Raw genomic sequence first — 24,797 nt, forward strand, 5'->3', positions numbered from 1 at the left:
TTCCAATTGGTTGGTCTAAAGAAAACGAAAAAGAGTACGATTTTACAGAATAATAAACAAAACAAGAAGCTTTTTAAAATGGATTGCTTCATTTGGTCCCTATGGGCTGTAGCTGTAGGAAGAACTTTCCAATTACAAGGCATTCAGAATAAAGCTAGCCTTTATTTAACTGTTAAAATAGTGTTTCAGTTTTTTTCTGCTTTTAATTTGCTTTTTTTTTTTTTTTTTTTCTTTCTAAAACAATTTGTCATAACAAAGCAAGAATTAGCATCTCTGAATAATACGCAAGAAACTTAAACACAACTTCATCAGCCAAACAGGAACTAAAACCTTGTTGATATATATTCTAGTTTGCAACTGTACAAGTGGAAAATTGAAATGAATGGAATAAACTCATAGCATTTGAATGAATCTGAGATCATTAGGTTTTCAAAAATTCTCCTTGTGGAAATCAAACTTGGTCTCAGTTTTCCGGGAAAAGTCTTGAGATAGCCTCTTTAACTCCCCGACTAATCCATGTGCACCACAGTAAAATACTCCTGCAACAAAAGGACAAAGCAAAACCAAATTAATATACAAGACATTTATAATAAAAGCAAAGCAAGAAAAACGATTCTTTTTGCTCCTTAGTTTTGCTAGAAAACAGATAAAAAAGACAGAGCTTATTAGTCCATGTATGGTCATTTTGATCAAGTTTTAAAAATTTTGAAATTCAAGTTAAGGGTTCGATTCTCCTCAAAGATTAAAACTTACCAACTCGTTGATTCGTATGTTTAACAGCTACATGCTTAAAAACATTGCGCCAATTTGGTCTAGCAAAATGCGTCTTAACCCTTGTCCCCGAAACTATGTCGACGCCATTTTTGGCATGGTTAAGAGATTGAAGCATTGTAATTAGGGCTGATCGAGCATCTCCTTCTTCATACACGCTTGTGCAGTAGTTGTGGAGCTCAATGACACCATCTTTGTCATTTTCAGCCACCTCATCCATCACACCCCTAAACCACTCAAACGAGCCCTGCTCTCTTGTGATCCAATAGAAGTAAGCTCGTTTGGTGACAAAAGACTTTCTTTTGTTGTCTTTGTTATCACCATTATTCTCTACCATATTCCCTTGATGATCTTCTGTTTCCTTTTGTTGCTTAATGTTGGTAAGCACATCTTTGACTATGCTAATCAGAGGAGTGGCCCCAATTCCTAGGCCCACAAGTAGAAGGACTTCGTATTCTTTGTAGTCTTGTGCTGGAGCACCATAGGGACCATCAATTAGGAGTCTTGGCATCCTGCTAATACATACTTCAAATTAATAATTTAATAGCATTTGAAAACCCTCATTAGAGTTCAATGTCCATGGACGGTTGAGATTCACACGCATCAATAGTTGACAATCACGATTCACTGCTCGAAATGAAATACATACCTAAGTTTCACATTGCCAGGTGCAATATCAGCTCTTAAAAGGCCACTTTGTTCGCTAGATGGAGGCTGACAAACCTACAATCATATTCCAAAATTGAGGTATCATATACAAAACTATGTACCACAAATTAACCATGTTTATGCAAATGAATTTACCTTAGAGAAAATGGATTTGAGCTGTGATGTCCAGTCACCTAATGTTCGAATATGTATGCTTAGGTAATCATCTCCAGGAGCCGAAGTAATTGAGAAAGGATGCCTATAAAATACATTAATTATGATAATTAATGACCTGTTATTCTACTAATCAAAGTAGTACTAAATAATAATAATAATAAAAACTAATATTTGACATTTAATTACCATTGAAATGGGGAAATAGCTGAGCAATTGACATAAATATATTGGCCACTAGTGTACTTAAACCCCTGTGGTGTTGACATATGCAGAGCCAAAACATTTCCTGGGTAAACTGCGACCTGAAAAACAATAAAGGATTTGACCAAAATCTTTAGCTTCTCGATAAAGAAAAATGCATCACCCCAAAAGTGGAGAAGAAGCTGATCAACTTTCGGCACACAGACTCGTACCTTCAAGATCCTAACAGTTTTATAGCCAGACCTGAATGCGCGAATTAAGCGTTCACATGCATAGAGTAGGATTGGGACTGCCAAATACATCCACGTCTGTGACAATTCATGAACAGAGCAAGGTTATGAAATCAGAGGAAAAAAGCAAAGCCCTGCTGCCACCAGCCTTCAAATTTAATCTCTCGCGTGCTAGCTTTAACTTGGTCAGCGAAGGTGGAGGATGGTACAATTTAATTTAAGAATCACTTACAGTTTTTTTGTCCCAATTCTTGGAGAGGTAAAGAAAGTATCCGTGGATGATAAAGAGGATGTAGACTATAACAAATAGGTGGTGTGAGTACCAAAAGGCATTGAACCCGGTTAGTCTTTTCAGGGTTTTGGGGAGGTTGAGCCGATTGCGACGGAACCATGGTTGTGCTAATGTGTAGGCCACTGCCATTAGTGCCACCATCACCACCCCGGTCCAGCCTTCCGTGCCCTTTACGAACCACCAATAGTTGTCTGGCCTTTTGTTGCCAAAAAATGGCTTCATTGGGTCGTATTCGTCATCGGTTGAGTGTAGTAGCTTAGGGAAGTCACATGTCAAATGTGACCCTGCATGTAGACCTACTCCGACTATAATCCCAAATGCAATCACCTAAACAAATTTTAAAGCAATCACATAAATTAGATAGTAACATATATCATGTTTACTAATCACATTTTGAATTTTGTAGCATGATACCTTATGAAAGTTAATGTTGTCATCAAAGGGAACTATAATCCCTAACTTTGTCTTGCTCCTTAGCCAAGTAATTGTATTTCTACAAACTGGTAGAAGAATTAGGGCCATGTTGAACTTGAGGGTCTCAGCTCCACCCTTGGCAATGGACACGCAATAGCCCATTACATCGAAGACGGCCCGATGCTTATATTGGATGAATTTCCAAGTGAATAGGCTCAAACAGATCAAAATCCATAGGGCAATTACCCAAATCCGCTTCCAATTGTCCTCCATGAAGTAGGCCAGCCTTTTGTACAACCGCCGTATAGGGTTGTGCTCTTTGGTTGGGACTAGCTTTTGGCTTAGCAACTGGCTCTGGATACCACTGTCTGTGACGAGGTTCGTTGATTGGGTTGGGCCTTGGAGAAGTAGCATTTCCAAATTGTACAACTGCAATTAAGGCCCAAATTGTTGTTATGTTCGAGAGATTTGTGTTTCTAAGGCCACCCAACTCCAAATACTTATGGGCCAATTAGGACTACTTGGCCCAATTGGGTTTGGACCAGACCAGGCTGAGCCCAAATTGCAAGCAAATTCAAGACTTGAAAATGAAAAGATGTTAACCTCAATATATCCAATGTTGTCTGGGTCGAGCTCTTCCATGATCAATGCTGCATATTCCTCAACTCGTTCTTGAATTTGTGACAGCCTATTAGCACAGGCACTTAAGGAAATAATCTGAAAATTAAACAAATATAATAATGTTTAGTTTCATTTTTAATATAAACAAAACATAGAATCAAAATAGTCAACCATTTGAATTTCCAAAGAACTCTACCTCTTTCACCTCTTCTTCTGTGATTCGACCGTCTGCATTTTTGTCCACCCTTGATTCACCACCATGCATGTGTTAGCTAGAGACAATGGAAAAAACAAAGAATTCCTACATACCTAATATATTATATTTTTCTTTTTCAACCTTAGTCTTATCTAAATGCCCTTTATTAAATTATATTTAAGCAGAATGATTGATGTTATGAACACATCATCATCATCTCATATGGGCTCTGTCTGCACATGATCAGCTAGCTGTGGGCAATAATTGTGTTGCCCTTGTGACACAATGACTAGGCTAACAAAATCTTCTTTTTTTTTTGGCCCTAAATCAAAGGGATAGACACAGTGAATAATGAAGTAAGCCTCACATGTCAAAGAAGGTTTGTAGCCTGGCATCAAAGCTGATATCTGAAATCTGCTCCCAAAATTCTCTCAACTCATCCTTGCTCACACAACCTGCTGTTATGCCTCTCCGACGAGCCAACGCGTCGAACAACTCGCCAGCGAACTCACTCGACTCGTCCATCCCTATCACAAAACGACACCGTTTATAACTTTCAAACAATGTTATTGTAGTGCATATATAAAACAATGTGACAAGGTGTGACAACATTTCGTACCTATACATTGAGCAAACCGCAACTTAGGAAGAGTGCCATCGACAGCCAATTCATCGAACCTTGTTTCGATTTCTGACCAGCCTTCGCTGCCCACATTTTTGGTCATGAATTTGAGCCCCTTGAGTGCACGAGCAGCCCCGGACTTGGTCCTATCGACCCTCTTGAAGCTCTTGGAAGATGTCATGCGCTTCAGTTCCTGGGACACTTGTCTCAATCTGAACGAGAGTTGCGAGCCAAGAGAAAGCGATGAAGCCCTTCTCTCTAGCTTGCTCGCTAGCATTGCAGTCTCAGAGTCGCCTCCCCTGATGTTGTGCACCAAAACGGTGTCGTCGCGAACATCCAATGTGATTTCAACGTAGCATTCTTCTTGATCGCTGCTCTTGAACCTAGCACTTCTTTCGCTGCTGTTGTTCCTCTTGTTGGTCACTAGGGGTCCGCTTAACGGACCGCTATGGCCAACCCCTGTGCTTTCTGTTTCGGACAACGAATCGCATCGGTGTTCTTGAATCTCCATTGCTGTTGGAAAATCAGTACAGAAGAAGGTGTTTGTTTTCCTGGGAAAAAAAAAAAAAAAAAAACCAGTTTGGAATTAGCAGGGTGACAATATGCTAGTGAAAAGACAACACTGCCCACAATGAATTATATGCTATGCAAGGGCCCTTTTGCCTTACAGGAAAGAGTTTCTTGGTGTTGCTGTCAGCTAAGATAACTTGGGAATGAGGAAGGAAAAGGTTGAGAATTATAAGTTGGGGTCAGATTTGGACGGGATATGGAAACTTGGAAATGGGAAGGGGGTTTATATATAAAAAAAAAATTGAGTAGTGGCTGAAACAGGGGAGATTGGAGAAGTCAAAAAAAGAGAGAAACCAAACCAGGGGGCGCATCTGGGTTGTTTGATGAAATCATGGGAGTTGTTAGACTTCAAACATATGACACCAAAAACGTCAACGCCACAATGTGAGAATTGAACCCGTGAACTTTAACCAACTTGAAGAAAAAAAAAAAAAAACTACAAAGCCTTCGTTATGGTGCTAGATTAATCAGTTTGTGCAAGTCAACTTCAACTTTCAGTACTTTTTTATTTTTTTTTACAGTAAGGTTTGCGATTTTGAATAAATATCGATTCAATCCAAACCGTGCTCAAGCGTGTAGATTAGTAATCATTTTAGCTGCATAATGGAGGGTGACGAAAAGATAAAGATATATAAGAAAATTTGTAATGCTAATTGCTATCAAGGTCAAAATGAGTGTGTAACAGCATGTTAAGATATAGCAGAATATTATTGTGGTTTGATTACCCCATAATATCTTAATAAGGAGAAGATTGAGATTAGAGTAGCCAAAATTGACAGAAACAAATAATTATATCTATCCAAGTCAGTTAATCCTCGTGTATTTCGCATGGCGCATATAAAATACCAGTTAATACCCAAAATTCACTAAAGTAACATTGAAAGTGTTATATAATTACAGAATGACAAAGATATCTAATTTATATTATACAAATAGTAGTATCATAATCTGGGAAGAAAAAAAACCTTCAAAATTCTACATATATCAAGTCAACAAATAATTGTAATAATAGAGGGGAAAAAAGACAATAAATAATTGGGCCCTGCATGATGCGTGAAATGAGCTTTTCCATCCCTCAAAATTCTAGCATGCTCCTTTTTATTAATCCAAATATGCTTAGTTAGGTCTAATAACCAAGTACTAGAATGATCTTTTCGCAACAATGGATTTGAAGTTAAAATGGTTAAGAGCATCTATTCTTGTATCCGAGGTTTTAGGTTCGATTTCTCCTTCTTTAAATATCGCTTGTATCAACAAATTATTTAGATCCTTGACTTTGCTACAACTATTTGTGAGTGCTCAATCACAATCATACAAAGAAAAATTGATAGGGTCCTCCTTTTTATTTGGGGACCAAAGAAAAAACGTTGATCACGCTTTAAAAATTTACAACTATGAGTGATTTAGTAACTCATGAAAAAGTGCATGGTAGGTAAAAAGGCATATGAATGATGTGTTGGCCAATGAAATATCAAAGTAAAAGTAAAACTAGAGCAGAAAAAAGATCAAAGTAAAAGTAAAAGCAATTAAATGTTTATTTTAATATAACAATCACAATGAATTTGGTTTGATTCATTTCAAACCGAGCCCGACACTCACGATCATATCAAAGAAAAAAATGATTTATGAATATTAAAATTAGACATGGATGTAGTCATGTGTACACATTAATTATTATTTATACGAATTAGAATTTCCTTTGTCTATCAAACCAAATATTTGTACAACTTCCTCAATTCCCAAGGACTTAATATTTTTTGGAATCAGCCAGCCAAAATTAAGCTTTGGCTAATCTCAGTCAAAATGGTGAAGACGGTGATAAAGTTAAAAACTAGCAAACAAGGAGAAAAGAAGAAGAAGGGCAGATATATATATGAGGCAGAAGCAGAAGCAGACTCTTGGTTTAGAAAGTGGCACCTGCAAAATGAGGCAGAAGCAGACTCTTGGTTTTCCAAAAGCAGTCAAAATTTGAAGACACTTTGTTGGACTTTTACGAGTTAATCTTCTCCACATCACAGAGAGAAATTGCATTGGAAGGAAGAAGAACATGTCAAAGCAAGTCACTTCAGCTTATAATTGGGCCACGGATTAAGCCCACATCCCTTACATTTGAGTTCAAGAATGAGAGATTTGATTGCTTTAAACAGGCCCAGATTGAATACAAGTTTGGTTTGGAGGCCTCACATGATGCCATTAAGTTTTTGTACCCTTTGTCTCTGGCCTCATCTCCCCTGTATGTTGTAGGATCAATCGATGGTTCCTGGCTTCAACAGAAAAGGGTTAGGACCATAAGAGGGTCACTCAAATCAATGTTGGTAAGGGATGATGAATTGGGAGCTGTCGTAATGAAGGGATTATGTTAACGGGTTCAATCCGGTCATTCAATAATAACTCTCTAACTAATTTGATGGCTATTAAGGTCTCCCTCGTTGATTATTAACTAGAAAAGAAAATTGTTTGTGTGATTTTTTTGGGGTGAACAAATTGTTTGTATGATTGATTAAATGTAACAATGACTAATGCAGCTCGGGGTTTTTAACAAATCTACCATCCAGTCTGATTAGCTTGGATTGGACCCAATTCAGTATTCTGCCAGCTTTTGGCAGAATGGAACCGTATATCTTGTTTGTCTTGAGATATCATATAGACAAGCTGCTATGGCCAATTGGACAATAATGGGAGTAGAAAGAGAGGAATGTAGATAAAAGTGAAACCCAGTCTAAAACTGTACACAGTGAAAAAATATGTACAAGTTGATCGCATCACAGTGAGCTCAAGATTTTGACTGATTTTTTTGTTTTGATACAATTGATATTAGGAGCTGATTATCGAACCTAATGCCTTAAATATATAGGTAAATATTCTTAACCATTTAAGTTACAAATGACTTGCACTCAACTAGTTTTTTAGTTGAATAACTAATCAAGAGTGAGATTCTGCTCTTCGCAAAATGGTTGGTAACAAAATGGTTACAGGCCATTGTTCACAAGAAGACAGTAAGTGGTGCATGATAAGGTCCCCCATTGCCTAGTGTCTGATTAAATTATAAGCAACCGCTCAGCCAATTACTAACGACATGCAGGTAGTCAGTTCGAGTCTCTCTCTCTCTCTCTCTCTCTCTCTCTCTCTCTCTCTGGGGGGTGTTAGGTGAGGGGACAACACAGACGCTAATGACTATGAAATTAGGTCATGAAATATGAAATAATCTCACCAGAACTTTGGTTGCTACTCCAGAAAGAGCAACTATTAAACAGTACGACCTAGCCACTTAAAGTATGAGAAAGGGACAAGCAACTGCTAATCAAACTTTAGCCTCCCCATAATTTTACAAAAGATCAAAGATCTTATAGATTTTCACTTTTGGATGTTTTGCTTTTGGTTTCTCTTATAAACAAACAAAGACCACATGGGAAAGTGATGGTCCCATTTGTGCATATACCTCTCTGCAATTATGAGGGTTGGAGAGAACTGGTAGTAATTTATCAACCTTCTAAATAGTTAGGCAAGGACCAACAAAAATGGGACCCATCAGGACTTGTTTTGATTTGATGACTTTTAGATACTAAAAAGCCATTTTCAAGTGCAAATCCCATGACCCAATTTGCATGTAAAGGCCCTTCATGAAAGTCATCACTGAAACTGAGAGAAAAATGATGATGAACTTCATGAGTGGTAATTGATGAGTAGCAGAAAACATGTTCACCTTTTCTCTAGCAAAAAATGCATTTAAAGAAAATAAGACAAGAACAAATGGTGTCAAATTAGGATTTAGAATATCCTTGAAAGACAATATAGAGATGCTTTTGCAGAGGTATTTATGGAGGTGAGAGGAGATAAGAGTGCATGAACAGGGAAGTAAAGAAGGGCCAGCACAACTTCAACTGCCAGGCTCAGAGGTTCCTTGGAGTAGCATTTAAGACTCTCTCTCTCTCTCTCTCTGTGTGCACTTGATCTTCATTGCACACCACCTGTATACTGATATACCCACCCAAAGGGCCTTTTACAAAGAAAAAAAAGAAGATGATTTATAAACAGAAAGTTCGATTGGTGGCTTGATGGTTTTTGGTTGAGAGAGAAAAATGGGATACAGTTTTCAGATTCTCCACATGATTTTCATCGTATCTTTTTTCTTTTCATTACCCAATGCTCACATTATTACTGCTGATGCTTTACCAGATGCAGCAAAGGACTTCAGTGTTCATGGCCTACAACAAATGTCTTTCATGGAGGACAATATTGATGGGATCCAAAGCCTGCACATTGGGAAAGTTTCAGGGGAAGATGAGAATAAAGAGAATGCAATCTCAGTTGTGGAAAAGTTCAGAGCTTTACTTGGTTTGAAGAGCTTCCAAAAGAAAATGCCATCAGTTGGTGACACTGAAAATGTGTCTCCATCACCTTCTTCATCACCCTTCAGTGAAGCTGAGGCTCCAAGTCCTGCTCCTGCTCCTGCTCCTGTGCTGCACATCCATCCACATTCACATCCTCCACATCGCTTGCACTCAATCCCAAAGCCTCACACAATTCCAAGGGAGGATAAAGGCAGAATCACAAGGATACTTGTAGCAGTTCTTGTTTCTGCAGGGGCTGCCACTGTGATTTGTGTCCTTAGCCTCATTTGGGCTTGCAGGAAGTACAAAAAAGCCAAGAAGAAACCCACAAGAGCTATTTCAGTGTACAGCAAAAAGGGAGGAGCAAGAGGTGGATCAAAGTATGGTAGTTCCCAAAAATCTGCAAGCAAGGTGAGCTTAAACCCTGGCACCACTGATCTCATGTATATTGAATCATTAAGCATGGATTTAGAGCAACAACAGCTTTCGTGTCCCAAGGAAACATGTGAAACTGTAAACACATCACCAAATCTTAGCACAGCAAGATGTACATTGCTTGAGAGGGAAGAGTCAAACCAAGAACTGGTAAAATCAGAATTTGATGACAATGCTAGTAGTAGTTCTTCCACAATGGAAATTATGTCTGTTCATGAGGATATTGCAGAGCCAACCAAATATGAATCTAATTGTGCTAATTCCCCAACTAGGGAAAAAGTTATTCCCATTGATTCTTATTCCTCTGATGATGAATCATTCCATTCTTTTGGAGACTCAAATTCATCAAACATCCGGCTTTCGAATGCTTCAGCAGGTACTCTAGGTGATGCATCAGACATTCTCTCCACAAATGTGTCAAACAGAGAACCTGGTTTAGCACCCTCTTTTATGAACTTACCAGATCAACCAGCAACCCCAAACCAAAACCCGACTCCAGTTCTGGATTTACTGTCTCCAAGAAATGCAGAACACAAGAGACCAACTGCACCATGCTCTTCCAATTGTGAAAAGAATTTCACAGCCCCTCCAGCACCACCCCCTCCACCCCCACCCCCAATCATACATTTTCCTCCTTTCCATCTTTCTTCTAGTTCAGCTAGAATTGCATCCAAAGCTTCATGCTCTTCTTCTACATTGCCAAATCTATCATCTCCAAGACAATCAGATTCTTCTTCTGGATCAAACCAAACCCCAGAAGGTGGATTTTCGGTTTCGCCTCAAAACCCCTCTGGACCTTCAGAAACTCCACCTCCTATTCCTCCACCACCCTGCCCACCTCCCTTTTCGAAAGTAAATAATAGCTTATCCAGAGGTCCACCTCCTCCGCCACTCCCTCAATCTACACCATTGGGAAAAGATGGAACTCCATTGCCTAAACTGAAGCCGTTGCACTGGGATAAAGTTAGAGCTGCACCTGACCATTCTATGGTGTGGGACAAACTGAGATCAAGCTCATTTGAGTAAGTGACATTATGTTGTAGCTTACAATTTGTCTTCCTCCTTTTCTGTTTAAATCTGAACAAATCATGTGTCTTGAAACAGGTTGGATGAGGAAATGATTGAGTCACTTTTTGGGTACAATCTACAAGGCACAATGAAGAATGATGAAGCAAAAAGCAAGAGCCCTTCTCCAAGCAAGCATGTGCTTGAGCCAAAGAGACTACAGAACATAACCATACTCTCAAAAGCCCTGAATTCTACTGCTGAGCAAGTATGTGAAGCACTTCTACAAGGTATGTAACTCCTAATCTTATATAACCTGTACCATAAACAATCAAAATCAAGGGTCTGTCATGAAGCTTTGAGGTTATCAGAAAGTAACAATTTAATATGAACCAAAATGAAATTCTATATAAATGTCCTATGAAGTACCTGAAGTCCTATTGTTGGCATTTGGATAGGTCCGATAGGCTCATAATTGCCTAGCAGGGAATGATCAAAGATAAATGCCCTCTACATTTCTAGCCAACATATTATAAACTTCATGTCATTTAACAACATTAAGAAATTAACAGGAAACGGCTTGGGTTTACAACAACTGGAAGCACTTGTAAGGATGGAACCCACCAAGGAAGAAGAGGCTAAGCTCTCTGGCTACAAAGGAGACATCAATGAACTAGGATCAGCAGAGAAGTTTGTGAAGGCAGTGCTTAAAGTACCCTTTGCCTTTCTACGAGTCGAAGCGATGCTTTACAGAGAAACTTTCGAAGATGAGGTGGTTCATCTCAGGAACTCCTTTTCAGTGCTAGAGGTAACCACCAAACCACATTATGCAGCAAGAAGTACATTTGAGCACAAACTAATCTCTTCCTTCTGTTTAATCATAATACTATAGGAGGCCTGCAAGGAACTGAGGTCAAGCAGGCTCTTCTTGAAGCTACTCGAAGCGGTGTTGAAAACAGGCAACCGTATGAATGTGGGAACTATCAGAGGAGGTGCTAAAGCATTCAAGCTAGACACTCTCCTCAAGCTCTCTGATGTAAAAGGAACTGATGGAAAGACTACCTTGTTACATTTTGTTGTCCAAGAAATAATAAGGGCAGAAGGGATCAGAGTCTCAGATAGCATAATGGGGAGGATCAGCCAGAAAAACAAAATCATAACTCTAGAAGAGAAGGAAGAAGATTACAGAAGAATGGGGCTAGACCTTGTTTCTGGTCTCAGCACTGAGCTCTACAATGTGAAGAAGACAGCTACACTAGACTTAGATGTTCTTGCAAGCAGTGTCTCAAATCTATCCGATGGGATGGCCAAAATAAAACATCTAATACACAAGGAGCTATGCATGGATGAAAAAAGTGGGAATTTGATAAGTTCCATGAAATCTTTCATAAACTATGCAGAGAAGAGCATGAAAGAGTTGCAGGGTGATGAGAACAGGGTCCTGTCACATGTGAAACAGATCACAGAGTATTTTCATGGGAATGTGAGCAAAGAAGAAGCCAACCCACTTAGGATATTTGTGATTGTTAGAGACTTTTTGGGCATGTTAGATCATGTTTGTAAAGAGCTTAGGAGCTCAAAAGCCGCACGCACTCCAAATCCTCTTGCTCCGTTCCGATAGATTTTATTGTTTGATAAGATGCAAGCATTCTATTCTTTAAGCTGGTATTGAAATTTTTTATGTAGAGTTTTGAATAATTTCAATTGAATTAGTTACTTTACCTTAAGGTTGTGTTGGGTTAAATTTGTTATCCAACCCGTGAATATGTAAATGTGGTATATGCCAATTGATTAGATAAAATAAAGACGAATAATCCACAAATTTTTAATGTTACAATCCAAATATCTCATCTGAACCGCTGAGTACGCAAATGTGAACTATATCAGTTAATGAGAGGAGTATGTTCACCTATTTGCATATGAGTTTGAACCCTTTCCCCGTAGATTAGGGTAATTTGGAATATCGACTTGTCACGTGACGTCATGTTGGATAGGTTTGGGCCTACATAATGTCAGTGATCATGGGCCAAAGCAACACAAAGGAATTGTAGTCCAGCTCAGCCCAAACTCAGTGACCCTATTGGGCCTTTTGACAGCTGAAACATGAGCCGAGCTTCTTATTCTTTCAGACAATACCCAATTTAGCCTTCAACCGCCATTTATCCTCGCGCCTTTTTCCCCTTCTGCACAATTCAAGAAGCATCCGGATTTCATCAGAACCCACGTGTCAACTCGAATGGGAGCTTTGACATGTCCCGGTCGCAAGGCAACAACAAACGCTGATGCAAATTTGATGACGTGGCGCATCGCCACTGGATGGAATACGCATGACGAAAAATAGAACCGAACCAAGGCCAAACTGTATAAATACGAACCCCTGAACCTCGGCTCTTCCAGTCAGCTGAAGTTCGGACAAAATCACAAACGCAATATCAAAAAGAAGGCCAAGATTTACGGATAAAGCGCAGCAGATTATAGAGAAACTACGAGAAACAAAGCAATGGAGGTGAAGAAGATCCAAGCATTGTCGTTCACGTTTCTGCTTCTCTTTATTTCAGGTACCAAAATGATCAAATTAAGCTCAATAAAAATTCTCTGCTAGTTTCTTAACACAGTTGATCATTTTGATCTTTGAAAATTTGAGCTTTTGGTTAGTCTCTGTCACTTACAACTCTTGTTACGTTAAATTTGCTGAAGAAGTTGAGATTTTTTATTTTTGCTTGGCTAGAATTCTTGTGTGGAATAGCATCGGCAGCCGGAGGTTCATCCAAGGTGGGGACTGTGATCGGAATTGATCTCGGAACTACGTATTCTTGTGTGGGAGTGTACAAGAATGGTAATGTAGAAATCATAGCAAACGACCAAGGCAACAGAATCACACCCTCCTGGGTTGCCTTCACTGATACCGAGCGTTTAATTGGAGAGGCCGCAAAGAATCAAGCCCCTCTCAACGCAGAACGCACGATTTTCGGCGTCAAGCGGCTTATTGGGAGAAAGTAAGCAACTTTACTTCATAATTGGGTTGAAAGAGATTGTGGGTTATTTGTGTGCTTAATTTGGGTTGTGAACTTAAATGGGTTTTGTTTGATTTGGTGTTTTGTTTGAAGGTTTGATGATCCAGAGGTGCAGAGAGATATTAAGTTTTTACCATATAAGGTTGTGAACAAAGATGGGAAGCCTTATATTCAGGTGAAGGTTAAAGGTGAAACAAAGGTGTTTAGCCCTGAGGAAATCAGTGCTATGATATTGGGTAAGATGAAGGAAACAGCTGAGGCCTATTTGGGGAAGAAAATCAAAGATGCTGTGGTAACAGTTCCAGGTATAGTCAGAGTTTCCTCTCTTAATCTTGTATATCACTGTGGAAATTAGATAATACCAATGAGAATACATAGTGATTATCTTATTGTATACGTTGGTCTCATGGGTTGCTTTTCATTGGTTCTTGTAGCTTATTTCAATGATGCACAGAGGCAAGCTACCAAGGATGCAGGCATCATTGCTGGGCTCAATGTGGCCCGAATAATCAATGAGCCTACAGCGGCAGCTATTGCCTATGGTCTAGACAAGAAAGAGGAAAAGAACATCTTGGTTTATGATCTTGGTGGTGGTACATTTGATGTTAGCATTTTATCCATTGATAATGGTGTGTTTGAGGTAAGGTCTACAAGTGGAGATACCCACTTGGGAGGAGAGGACTTTGACCATAGAGTGATGGACTACTTCATCAAGTTGATCAAGAAGAAGTATAACAAGGATATTAGCAAGGATAACAAGGCTCTTGGGAAGCTTCGAAAGGAATGCGAGAGAGCTAAGAGAGCCTTGAGTAGTCAGCACCAGGTCCGGGTGGAGATTGAGTCTCTTTTTGACGGTATTGATTTCTCAGAGCCATTGACAAGGGCTAGATTTGAGGAGTTGAACGTGGACTTGTTCAAGAAGACCATGGGGCCAGTGAAGAAGGCTTTAGAAGATGCAGGCCTCAAGAAAAAAGATATTCATGAGATCGTGCTCGTTGGTGGGAGTACTCGAATTCCTAAGGTGCAACAGTTGTTGAAGGACTTCTTTGATGGGAAAGAACCAAACAAGGGAGTCAATCCTGATGAGGCTGTTGCCTTTGGTGCTGCGGTTCAGGGTGGAGTTCTCAGTGGAGAAGGCGGGGATGAAACCAAAGACCTTCTTTTGCTTGATGTTGCCCCTTTGAGTCTTGGTATTGAAACAGCTGGTGGTGTCATGACAAAATTAATTCCAAGGAACACTGTTATCCCAACTAAGAAGTCTCAGATCTTTACCACTTATCAAGACCAGCAAACCACAGTATCCATCAAGGTATGTTTATAACAGATAAATGCACAAGCTATTGAGATGGGAATTTCCACATATTGCATAATGCGTGTATTTGGTGTTTTGACTAATGCTAGTCTTGGAAAATTATCAGGTGTATGAAGGTGAAAGAAGCTTGACGAAGGATTGTCGCTTGCTTGGAAAATTCGACCTCACTGGCATTGTACCTGCTCCAAGGTAAACCAGAGTGCTAGTTTGTCACTTATTTGGTGTGCTTGATTGACATATACTGAAAGCTGAATGCTTTATTTTTCTCTTGCAGGGGAGTGCCCCAAATTGAGGTGACCTTTGAGGTTGATGCAAATGGCATCCTACAAGTGAGAGCGGAGGACAAGGCTGCAAAGAGGTCTCAATCAATAACGATTACTAACGACAAGGGGCGTCTGAGCCAGGAGGAGATAGAGAGGATGGTGAAGGAGGCTGAGGAATTTGCAGAAGAGGATAACAAAGTGAGGGAAAAGATAGACGCCAGGAACAAGCTTGAGACCTACATATACCACATGAAGAGCACCATCAACGACAAGGACAAGCTGGCAGATAAGATTGACTCAGATGACAAGGAGAAGATTGAAAGCACACTGAAGGAGGCTCTTGAATGGCTGGATGACAACCAAAACGCAGACAAGGATGACTTTGATGAGAAGCTGAAGGAGGTGGAAGCAGTGTGCAATCCAGTGATAAAGCAAGTCTATGAGAAGAGTGGTGGAGCTTCTTCTGCTGATTCTCAGGATGAGGAAGAACCAAATGATGAGTTGTAGACGGTGAGGGAGATGAAAGTTTGAGGGTTTTGTTGTAGAAAGTAGCATGGGTTTTTTTTCCCTGACCAAAAAGAAAGTACCATGTTTTTTTTATATATTCTTGGTTTTCATGTATATTTTAACAGTTTCAAAGTTCAATATTGAATGGAAAGTTGAGTTCTTCTTTCATTTCAATCATGTTTTAAAGTTCCTATCCAAAAATAAAAATAAAAATCAATGTTTAAAAGTTATAAAAATAAAAAATAAACAAGAAAATTGGCAACAATCATAAATTCACAACACAACACAAAAAGGAAGGCAAGGCATCCATATATTCCAACGACTTGCCGTATGCTTGATCAAGTTGACGGACGACATGACGTGGGATCACAGGACAAAATGTAATGAAAACCCCAACTTCAAAATTGCCCACTTCGGAGTTTGGCGGGGATAGTTCCCACAGAGAGAGAGAGAGAGTTCTAGGCGCTCTGACCGGCTAAAGAGTAAAGTAAGCTATCATGCTTTCTATTTTCCCTCTTTGGATTTTAATCTTGGTAGCGTCATTGTTTTTCTTCAATTTTTGTTTAATTGTTCCCTAATTGAACGCGCGGAATTGTTCTTCGTGGTTGTTAATTTTCTCGATTTGGTTGCTTAGAACATGAAGAAAATCAGAAATGAAAGAATTTATCTTTAAGCTCTGAACCCAGTCTGGCACCACTATTGCTTATTCAAATCGATTTTATTATGAAGGAATTAAATTAGGACTTGTTCAGGTAATAAGGGGAAGGGCAAGATCCCTTTTTTATTTAAGAAAAGAAAAAAGGCTGTTATGAAGGCTTAGGAAAAGAAAGTTGGTTTAAAAATAAAGTTCCAATTCTATTGGCAAAACCCAAGTGCAACCATACAATTCAGTTGGATTTTGAATATTATGTACTTTTTCATATGTTTTGTAGCTTGCATTTTGATGCATGCTTGACTTTGGGTTTCCTGGACTTCTGCTACAGACCCCTTTCATACCATGAATGCCAATGGCGTCTCAGCTGATGAAGTCATTGCAAAACTGCTTGAAATGGGTTTTGAGAATTCCACTGTCAAAAAGGCTGTGAAAGAAGTAGGGCCATCATTTGATGATGCATTGGATTATATATTGAATGGTTGTTGTAGTACCAATCGGAGAGCAACAAGAGCATCATCAACTAGTTCTAGTTCCATGAAAAATGTAAAGGCTCCCGGGAAAAGACCTCTGCCCGCCTCATTCCCTTCGGCTCAAATTCAACAGTCTAGCATACTGGAGCATTTTCAATCCAATAGTAGACCCAAAAGGAGTAAAACTGATGGGGTACCTGATGTATCAGTTTCTGGATCAGAAATAGTACGTGGTCCTATAGAACAGTGTTTGAAACCTCTTTCTGGCATGAATTGCAGTGTTGAAGTTTTATCAGACACGTCTCTGCTTGATTGCCTGGAGAATCAATCAGATTGGCAGAAGAAAGCTAACAGTCTCTTGCAAAAGCATTTTGGTTATTCATCATTAAAAAATTTCCAGAAGGAAGTCTTGGCTGCTTGGATGGCTCACCAAGATTCTCTTGTTCTTGCTGCAACAGGGTCAGGTATTATTATCCAGCTTATGTTTGTGCTGTTTTGTTGATATTCAGTTATATGGGCTGCTATCTTAGATTCATAATTACTGTTGCGCAGGGAAATCTCTGTGTTTCCAGATTCCAGCATTGTTGACAGGGAAGGTGGTGGTGGTGATTTCACCGTTGATAAGCTTGATGCATGATCAATGCTTAAAGCTGGCAAAACATGGGGTTTCTGCTTGCTTTCTTGGATCTGGGCAACCAGATAGTACTGTGGAAAATAAATCAATAAGCGGCATGTACGACATAATATATGTTTGCCCCGAAACTATCCTGAGGTAAGAGACTTCATTATTATATGGCTGTTGTTTGACTGAGGTGTTTCAAAGGTTCTCACAAATTACAATCGACCATGCTACAGACTGATAAAGCCACTTCAAAAATTAGCAGAAAATCGTGGAATCGCACTTTTTGCGATTGATGAAGTCCATTGTGTTTCAAAGTGGGGCCATGATTTTCGGCCTGATTACAGGTTCGTCGGATATCTGTTTACAATTGCATTGGTATATATCTATCACTACAAGAATAGTGATTGGATTTATCTATGAGTCGTATGACTAATGTATGTCATAGACATGGGAATAGATGCCTATAAATCAGTCAAACATTCTTGGGGTTCAAGTCTCTATCTTGTCTTTGCTGTGCCTTCTAAGTTATATGAGGCATCATTCTAGTTCTTCGGATAGATGAAAGTTATCATATTTCCTTGACATTGAATTTCCAAATGTTTCAGGAGATTGTCTGAGTTGCGAAAGAACTTCAGTGCTTGCAATTTAAAATTCTTAAAATTTGATATACCACTGATGGCATTGACTGCTACTGCCACAATTCAGGTCCGTAAAGACATTCTTAGGTCATTGTCCATGTCAAAGGAAACAAAGGTTGTGCTTACTTCCTTTTTCAGGCCAAATCTAAGATTTACGGTGAGTTCATTGGATTGATTTTTCAAAATGTTCCAGTATAATTTCAGGTTTTTATTATTATATTTTTTTAATTTATAACTTTGGATCTTTATATGAAGTAATCAGCAGGATTGGGTTTTGTTCTGCATGAACAATTTCGTAGAATCCCAATTAATTTAATTTCTTTATTTGCTTCATCCATTTTATTTTTCATCTCATCTTACAGGTACGACATAGTAGAACATCGGCATCATCGTATGAGAATGATTTCCACGAATTGATAGACACGTATACTGGAAAGAGAAGAATGGGTGAAAAGAAACAAATAGTCATGTCACAAGAACTAAACAATGTGATGGATAGTGCTAATGGTAGCATATCAGATGAAGATAACATTTCTCAGGATGATTTAGACAATTTTGAGGATGGTTACTCTGACAAAGACGAAGTAGATTCATCGCAGGAAAATGGTTCGAGTGCTTCAAAGGGAAGGGAGCTGTCAGTTGAGTACTTGGAGAATGACATTGACATCTTTCAGAGTGTGAATGATTGGGACGGTATTGTAATTTTCAAGTTCTGATATCTGAAATAGACTTCATAGCATGTTAGACATGATTATGTTCAATGTGCTGATCTTTTTCATGCTTGCAGTTAGCTGCGGTGAGTTCTGTGGACAATCTCTTTGTGAGGACTGGAATACCAAAAATGAAACTAGATCTGATATTATTGATCTACCAAATAAGCCAGAAGAAAGACTAAAACTTTTGCAGGAGCCGTTAGAGAAAGGGTCAACCATCATATATGTTCCTACTAGAAAAGGAACGTTGAGCATTGCAAACTATCTTTGTAGGTGTGGCGTGAAGGCTGCTGCCTATAATGCAGCGGTATGTCATGGATTATAACCTTTGTAGATATTTGTGGATGCATATTATCCCACTGTTTTCTTACAGTCTAGTATGGAGTTCTCTTAATCTCTTTTGCTACTGAAATATCCTCTTAGCTCCCTAATTTCCTTTGTCACTACAATTACCAAACATTGTAGACCACTAGAATTTGTTTATGGGTGAAAATTCAGTCGCACAATGTTGATGATGTTGAAATACTGTGGGATAGGGAAAACGGGTGCATTTACCCACAATAGCAGGCTTTTTCATTTACTTATAGATGAATTCTGATGGTAGATTATTTTTTATTGTCCTATCGTGCTAACTCATTCTTGAGTTCACTCGTTATCCAATTGCTAAATTAAAGATGCTCTATGCTGCCATGAAAGCGTATCTCTTGTTTGCTAGGTAACGTATATGTTGGTTTGATTTTTCTCCAGTTGCCGAAGTCACATCTAAGGCAGGTTCACAAGATGTTTCATGAAAATACTTTAGAGGTATGAGTTTTCAGATTCATGGATACTAGGAATGTTGCATAGGCCAATGGATAGTTTAGCCATTAAATGTATATTCCCTCATTTTAGGTGGTTGTTGCAACAATTGCTTTCGGAATGGGAATTGACAAGTTAAATGTCCGAAGAATAATCCACTATGGCTGGCCACAGGTGATCTTCTTAATCTAGTTTTGCTTCAATTTAATGTTTCTTCATTCTTTGTTCTGAACTAAACATAACTCAGTCCCTTGCTTCTCTGTTTAGGCAACAACATAAATGCCTACTACAAATTTCCCTTGATGTATCACTTCATTATCCTTGCTGTGAGCTTCTTATACCTTTTTGGTTTGTTGTAGAGTCTGGAAGCTTACTATCAAGAAGCCGGTCGAGCGGGCAGGGATGGAAAATTAGCCGACTGCAGTAAGCTGATCTCTGTTTCCAGAATATTAGATGTGAACTAGATTAAATTAATTGAAGTCTTTAACCTTTTTGACCCTTTGTGGCAAATAATCTTGTTGAGATACTATTTATTGTTTCTCAGTTTATTATGCATTCCATGCTCATGATACATTCTGTTTCAAACTTTAAATCTTGCTCTGCCTTTTCACCTTATATTGCATTGCTTTATTGATTGCGACTCTTGTTGGGTCTATATTGTTGGATAGGATCTAATGAAACCTCTTCTGTTTTTCTCGAGCAGTTTTATTTGCAAACCTAACAAGAGTGCCATCACTTTTGCCGAGTCGAAGAAGTGAAGAGCAGACAAAGCAAGCATATATGATGTTGTCAGATTGTTTTAGGTTGATGTTAAATACATCTCCTTGCAGCCTTCTTCCACTGTGAAATTTGATCACACTTTTACCAACTTTACCCAGCATAATATTTAGTTTCACACGCATGCACACATGCAGGCAGCACTATGTATTATATGCTTTTCTTTGTATACTTGCAGGTATGGAATGAATTCTTCATGCTGTCGGGCTAAAAAACTTGTGGAGTACTTCGGAGAGGATTTTAGTTCTGAAAAGTGTCTCTTGTACGTATCATTGCTTCTCTTTTTGAGGTTCCGTTTTATGTTTAATGTGTTTTATCTTTAGCCACAGTTGACAGTGTTTCATAGTTTATGCTCATTAAGCAATTTCCTTAATGCAGGTGTGATGTGTGCGTTGATGGACCACCCGAACTGAAGAATTTGAGAAAGGAAGCAGATCTCATCATGCAGGTTATATCTGCTCATCATGCAAGTCAATACAGGAATGGTTCATATGATGATGCTACAAGTAGTGACATTAGACTTAGACGTGAAAGTTATATGGGGAAGCTAAATCTCAGGATGATTATCAGTAAAATAAGGGAGCAGGTGATTCTCACTCTCTTACTCTATGCTTTCGTGAAATTCTAGCGGCGGTGCTTAAAATGCAACTCAAATTCTAACACATTGTTTGGTGATTTCCATACGATGACCATGAACACTGCGGCGTGCAGTCTCAAGAATTCATGGCAACTGAACTGCTTTGGTGGCAAGGCCTTGTCCGAATTATGGAAAGTAAAGGATACATCAAAGAGGGAGATAACAAGGTACACATTCACCATGCATGCATGCATGTGTATGCTTCTGCTTACATCTATTTTGTCAGTCTAATCTCAGAGTTTCAACTTGAATATTCAATGCAGACGCATGTTCAGCTAAAGTTCCCTGAGCTAACAGAACTTGGGTTGGAGTTTCTTGAAACCAAAGGGGAGCAAACTTTCTATGTTCACCCTGAAGCAGATATGCTGCTTTCTGCAAACAGACCCAAATCTTTCTCAACTTTCTCAGAGTGGGGAAGAGGCTGGGCTGATCCTGAGATTCGACGTCAGAGGTTAGAGAATATGCAATGCAACAGAAAGCCATTTAACACCGGAGGTAAAAGAGGACGACGAAAATCACGAAAGCAACGACATAGTCCAAATTTAAGAACTGCTCGAGGCAGAATAGAAGCCAAACTCTCCAAAAAAGGTGCCCGACCAAGGTCATTGAAGCATTGACAAGTTTGGAATTTACATGTAGAATGAATCTATGACAGCAATTAACCAAATAGGTTGTGGTGGAGCCTATGATTCAAAATGCAATTATTTTTCAGTAGCATATTGCTTAATCTTGCAATCATGAATTAACGTAGGATTAAAATCGATTAATTTCCAACCCATTCTTCTATTGGATTTTATAATTGTTTTTTCGCAAATTGAAAATTGAAAAAAAAAAAAAAAAAAATCCTACAAAGTTTGAGTTCAATTTCCGTTAGCACACTGTAAAATTGTACTTTCTCAAATCAAGTTTTGCCAAGAATGTCAATAAAACAAAACAATTTCTTTGTAAAGTTTAACATTTTGACCAGAAGAAAAAGAAAAATCATATAGTAAATGTCTAAAATTGCACCATTATTATTGTAAATATATCTTAAATCTTAATATAAAAACTAAAAATAAATAAGAATAGTGATTATTTATCACATTTTCAAGTGATTTCTACTTTTTTTATGTGGTAGTATTTATATATAGTAAATTAGTTATGAACAACAAGCGCATCTGGTGTAGTGGTATCATAGTACCCTCCCACGGTACTGACCAGGGTTCGATTCCCTGGATGCGCATTCTTTTGAAAATGTACCCTTTGGCTTCATTAGGAGTTTATATCACATTTACCTTTTATTTGGCTTCATCTCGTTCAGTTATTTTACACACCATTGTCACCCATTTTTGTTAGAGATGAAAGTTTCCTTTAAATTGGCAGGCAAAACAAAAGAAAAACGCAAAGAATATTCCCTTATTGAGTTATATGACAAACCCACATAATTAAAGGAAAGAATATATATGTAATGTAATCTAGGCTCCCCTCAGTTATGTTCCTTTCTTCCATTCTTCTTATTACATGTGCACCTCTTCAAGACTACAACAAAATAATTAACATGATCTCCATGGATTTCAGTCATGTAATTTTCGCCGTAATCGGTTTCTCTTCCTCCATCTTCTTCTTCGTGCCGAATATAAAGAAATGGCACATGCAACAAGTCACAACAGAAAAATTAAGGATTGTTAATGAAGCACTGGAGCAAGCTGAAGAGAGGGCAGCGAGGTTTCAAGAAAGGCATGACCGAATTCTAAGCCAGATATGCTCATTTTACTTGATAAATAAGGAGCTGGAGGATGCCTTGGCCGGTGCTCGGGCCACCATGAAGGAAGCATTGGAATTTGCTGCTAATTTGAGGAGGTTGCAAATGAAGATCATTACCTCTTTCCCAAGTGATCAGCTTATAGTCATGGCAGCAGAGTCAGGTTAAGGAACAATTAATTAGAGGGGACATTGCAATCATTCTGATTGCATTCCCAAATACCAATGGTTCAAAAAATTTCATGCATAAGCTATATGGTCCAAGAAGTTTATGTTGTGAGGAATGCTCAAAGAATTTTATTTGTTAATACAATCCGTTCAATAACTTTACAGGTTCATATTCTTCTTGGGTTACAATTTTCTTTCAAATTCATTTAGGAATGAGAACTTTTTGTGTCATTTCATGTCACAAAGCTCATTAACTCTTAATGGGATGGTTTGGGAAAAAAAAGGAGGAGGAGGAAAATGCGTTGGGGGTAAGGATCATTATTAGAAAGCTTTTTTCATCATTCCATAATCACAAGTTAAGAGTAACATCTTCAGCGGCGGAGCTACAGTCAGGCCTGTCATGGCCCTGGCCCCCCCACTTAATTATTAATCTCTTGTAATATATTATAAAATATATGATATAGCAATACAATTATTGCGATTAGATTAGTGATGGCCCTCCCAATTGAAGATGAAAAACCTAGTTGAAGTGATTTTGAAATTTTGGCCCCTCCATACTAAGAATCCTAGCTCCGCCTCTGAACATCTTCATAGGCCCTAGGATAGGAATGAGATGAGAGCGAGTATGGGGCAAGAACTCCACTTATGTATGCATCTTTCATTGTATTAACGCGATGAGAGATACAAATACACTCACAATTGATATTTTTTCGAGAATGAGACATGAGTTACTATTTTAGTAGGTCGTAAGGTAGACACGAAAATTCCCCAAAAATTTCAAAGCAAATTGAGAGGAGTGAAGATGAAAAATACGAATTAAAGTATAAATGGGAATTTAGCATTTCCATTCAATAATCTGCGTCATAAATTGAATTGGAAATCACGCAGTTGAGTTTTTACACTTGATCCACTAAATTAACCTATCATACTTAAAATAAGGAAGCTGATTTTCCTACTCCAATTTTCTCCACTTATTCCCTCCTCTCTCCCTCTATCTCCCTCTTTTTTTCTCTTCAAACTTTTATAGGGGCTGCAAGGCTCTTGGTTTGTTTAGAGAGAGAGAGAGAGAGAGAGAGTGCTCACATCCTCACTTTGAAGGTGTGAAACAGAGGTAGCAGAAACAAGTAGTGGATTTGCGGCATGGGTCTGTGGCTTTTTCCTCAATCTGTTTGCCAAGAGTTGCAGACCCACCATGGAACATTGTTGGACTTTTTTTTTTGGAGTTACTTTTTGTTCTTTTTTATTCTTTTATAGTTTTTAATTATTTTAAAAAATAAAGAAATTTTTGTATTAATTTTTAGAAAAACTTCATAAAACCCCCTCAACTATAGTGTCATTCTCAAGTTCATACTCAATTTTAGAAACATTTACGAGTACACACTCAAACTCCTGAAAACCTTACAATTTAGCCAATTCGTTAGCCAAACCGTTAGTTAATTTGTTAAATACTTATGTGATATTTATGAGATCTATTTTTTAATTGACATGGACTCCACATAAGAAATAAAATAAATGAATATATATATACAGAGAGTTTCCATTGAGGGATCTCTCAAATAACTTATTTGAGGGATACCCCTTGCAGGCCTTATTCCGGATTGTATTTCACTAATCTAAACCGTCTATTTTGTAGATACTCATTCAAAGATTATCTCTATAAAAAATCACTTGAATCAGATATCATTTGACCACTCAATTGAGTTATTGAAATTTTAGTATTTTCTTGAAGCACCGTGTTCATTGATTTTGTAAGACACAATTGGATGTCGAAACAATTTTCGATTTGTCTAATTTTTTGTAAGGATGATCTATGAATGAGGACCTAAAAAATAGATAGTTTGGATTATTGGGAAAAAAATAATAGGGTACCTTAAAGGATATTCCTTAAATAAAATTATTTGAGGGATCCTTCAATAAAAGGGGACTGTATATATATAAAATTATTTAAAAAATTAAAATCATTAAAATTA

The 24,797-nt window shown here is 38.3% G+C and overlaps 4 protein-coding genes and 1 non-coding gene across 7 annotated transcripts; 4 read left to right on the top strand and 1 right to left on the bottom strand.

Annotated features, from left to right (window-relative positions):
* Positions 1 to 316: 316 nt before the first annotated feature.
* On the bottom strand, positions 317 to 4,914 carry LOC117631364 (respiratory burst oxidase homolog protein B). Its single transcript, XM_034364475.1, has 13 exons — positions 4,841 to 4,914; positions 4,170 to 4,723; positions 3,918 to 4,077; positions 3,551 to 3,599; positions 3,337 to 3,450; positions 2,734 to 3,162; positions 2,260 to 2,646; positions 2,010 to 2,105; positions 1,783 to 1,898; positions 1,576 to 1,678; positions 1,421 to 1,494; positions 754 to 1,283; positions 317 to 539 (listed from the first exon to the last, which is right to left on the bottom strand). Exons 2-13 carry the CDS (start codon positions 4,681 to 4,683, stop codon positions 430 to 432), a joined length of 2,682 nt encoding a protein of 893 aa, XP_034220366.1. The 5' UTR covers positions 4,684 to 4,723; positions 4,841 to 4,914; the 3' UTR covers positions 317 to 429.
* A 3,450-nt stretch (positions 4,915 to 8,364) lies between these two features.
* On the top strand, positions 8,365 to 12,169 carry LOC117629632 (formin-like protein 11). Its single transcript, XM_034362183.1, has 4 exons — positions 8,365 to 10,530; positions 10,613 to 10,803; positions 11,086 to 11,321; positions 11,406 to 12,169. Exons 1-4 carry the CDS (start codon positions 8,822 to 8,824, stop codon positions 12,132 to 12,134), a joined length of 2,865 nt encoding a protein of 954 aa, XP_034218074.1. The 5' UTR covers positions 8,365 to 8,821; the 3' UTR covers positions 12,135 to 12,169.
* A 718-nt stretch (positions 12,170 to 12,887) lies between these two features.
* On the top strand, positions 12,888 to 15,777 carry LOC117632596 (luminal-binding protein 5). The gene is made up of 6 exons (XM_034366123.1): positions 12,888 to 13,071; positions 13,242 to 13,509; positions 13,621 to 13,832; positions 13,962 to 14,836; positions 14,946 to 15,028; positions 15,114 to 15,777. The coding sequence occupies exons 1-6, from the start codon at positions 13,014 to 13,016 to the stop codon at positions 15,607 to 15,609; spliced, it is 1,992 nt and encodes a 663-aa protein (XP_034222014.1). The 5' UTR covers positions 12,888 to 13,013; the 3' UTR covers positions 15,610 to 15,777.
* Positions 15,778 to 16,027: 250 nt separating this feature from the next.
* On the top strand, positions 16,028 to 21,646 carry LOC117631263 (ATP-dependent DNA helicase Q-like SIM). 3 transcript variants are annotated; one of them, XM_034364312.1, is made up of 15 exons: positions 16,028 to 16,096; positions 16,593 to 17,198; positions 17,287 to 17,506; positions 17,590 to 17,700; positions 17,962 to 18,151; positions 18,357 to 18,687; positions 18,782 to 19,014; positions 19,455 to 19,511; positions 19,599 to 19,679; positions 19,865 to 19,928; positions 20,209 to 20,308; positions 20,461 to 20,544; positions 20,661 to 20,868; positions 20,994 to 21,086; positions 21,183 to 21,646. In XM_034364312.1, exons 2-15 carry the CDS (start codon positions 16,607 to 16,609, stop codon positions 21,534 to 21,536), a joined length of 2,718 nt encoding a protein of 905 aa, XP_034220203.1. In that variant the 5' UTR covers positions 16,028 to 16,096; positions 16,593 to 16,606; the 3' UTR covers positions 21,537 to 21,646. The 3 variants fall into 3 exon arrangements, with proteins under 3 accessions (XP_034220203.1, XP_034220205.1, XP_034220204.1); XM_034364313.1 differs by having other exon boundaries at positions 16,033 to 16,096; positions 16,542 to 17,198; XM_034364314.1 differs by lacking the exon at positions 17,590 to 17,700.
* Positions 21,647 to 22,070: 424 nt separating this feature from the next.
* On the top strand, positions 22,071 to 22,141 carry TRNAG-CCC. Its single transcript has one exon. It is a non-coding gene; the product is annotated as a tRNA-Gly (tRNA).
* The last annotated feature ends 2,656 nt before the right edge of the window (positions 22,142 to 24,797 follow it).

Source organism: Prunus dulcis, chromosome 6 (genome assembly GCF_902201215.1).
Source record: "Prunus dulcis chromosome 6, ALMONDv2, whole genome shotgun sequence".
Lineage (NCBI taxonomy): Eukaryota > Viridiplantae > Streptophyta > Magnoliopsida > Rosales > Rosaceae > Prunus > Prunus dulcis.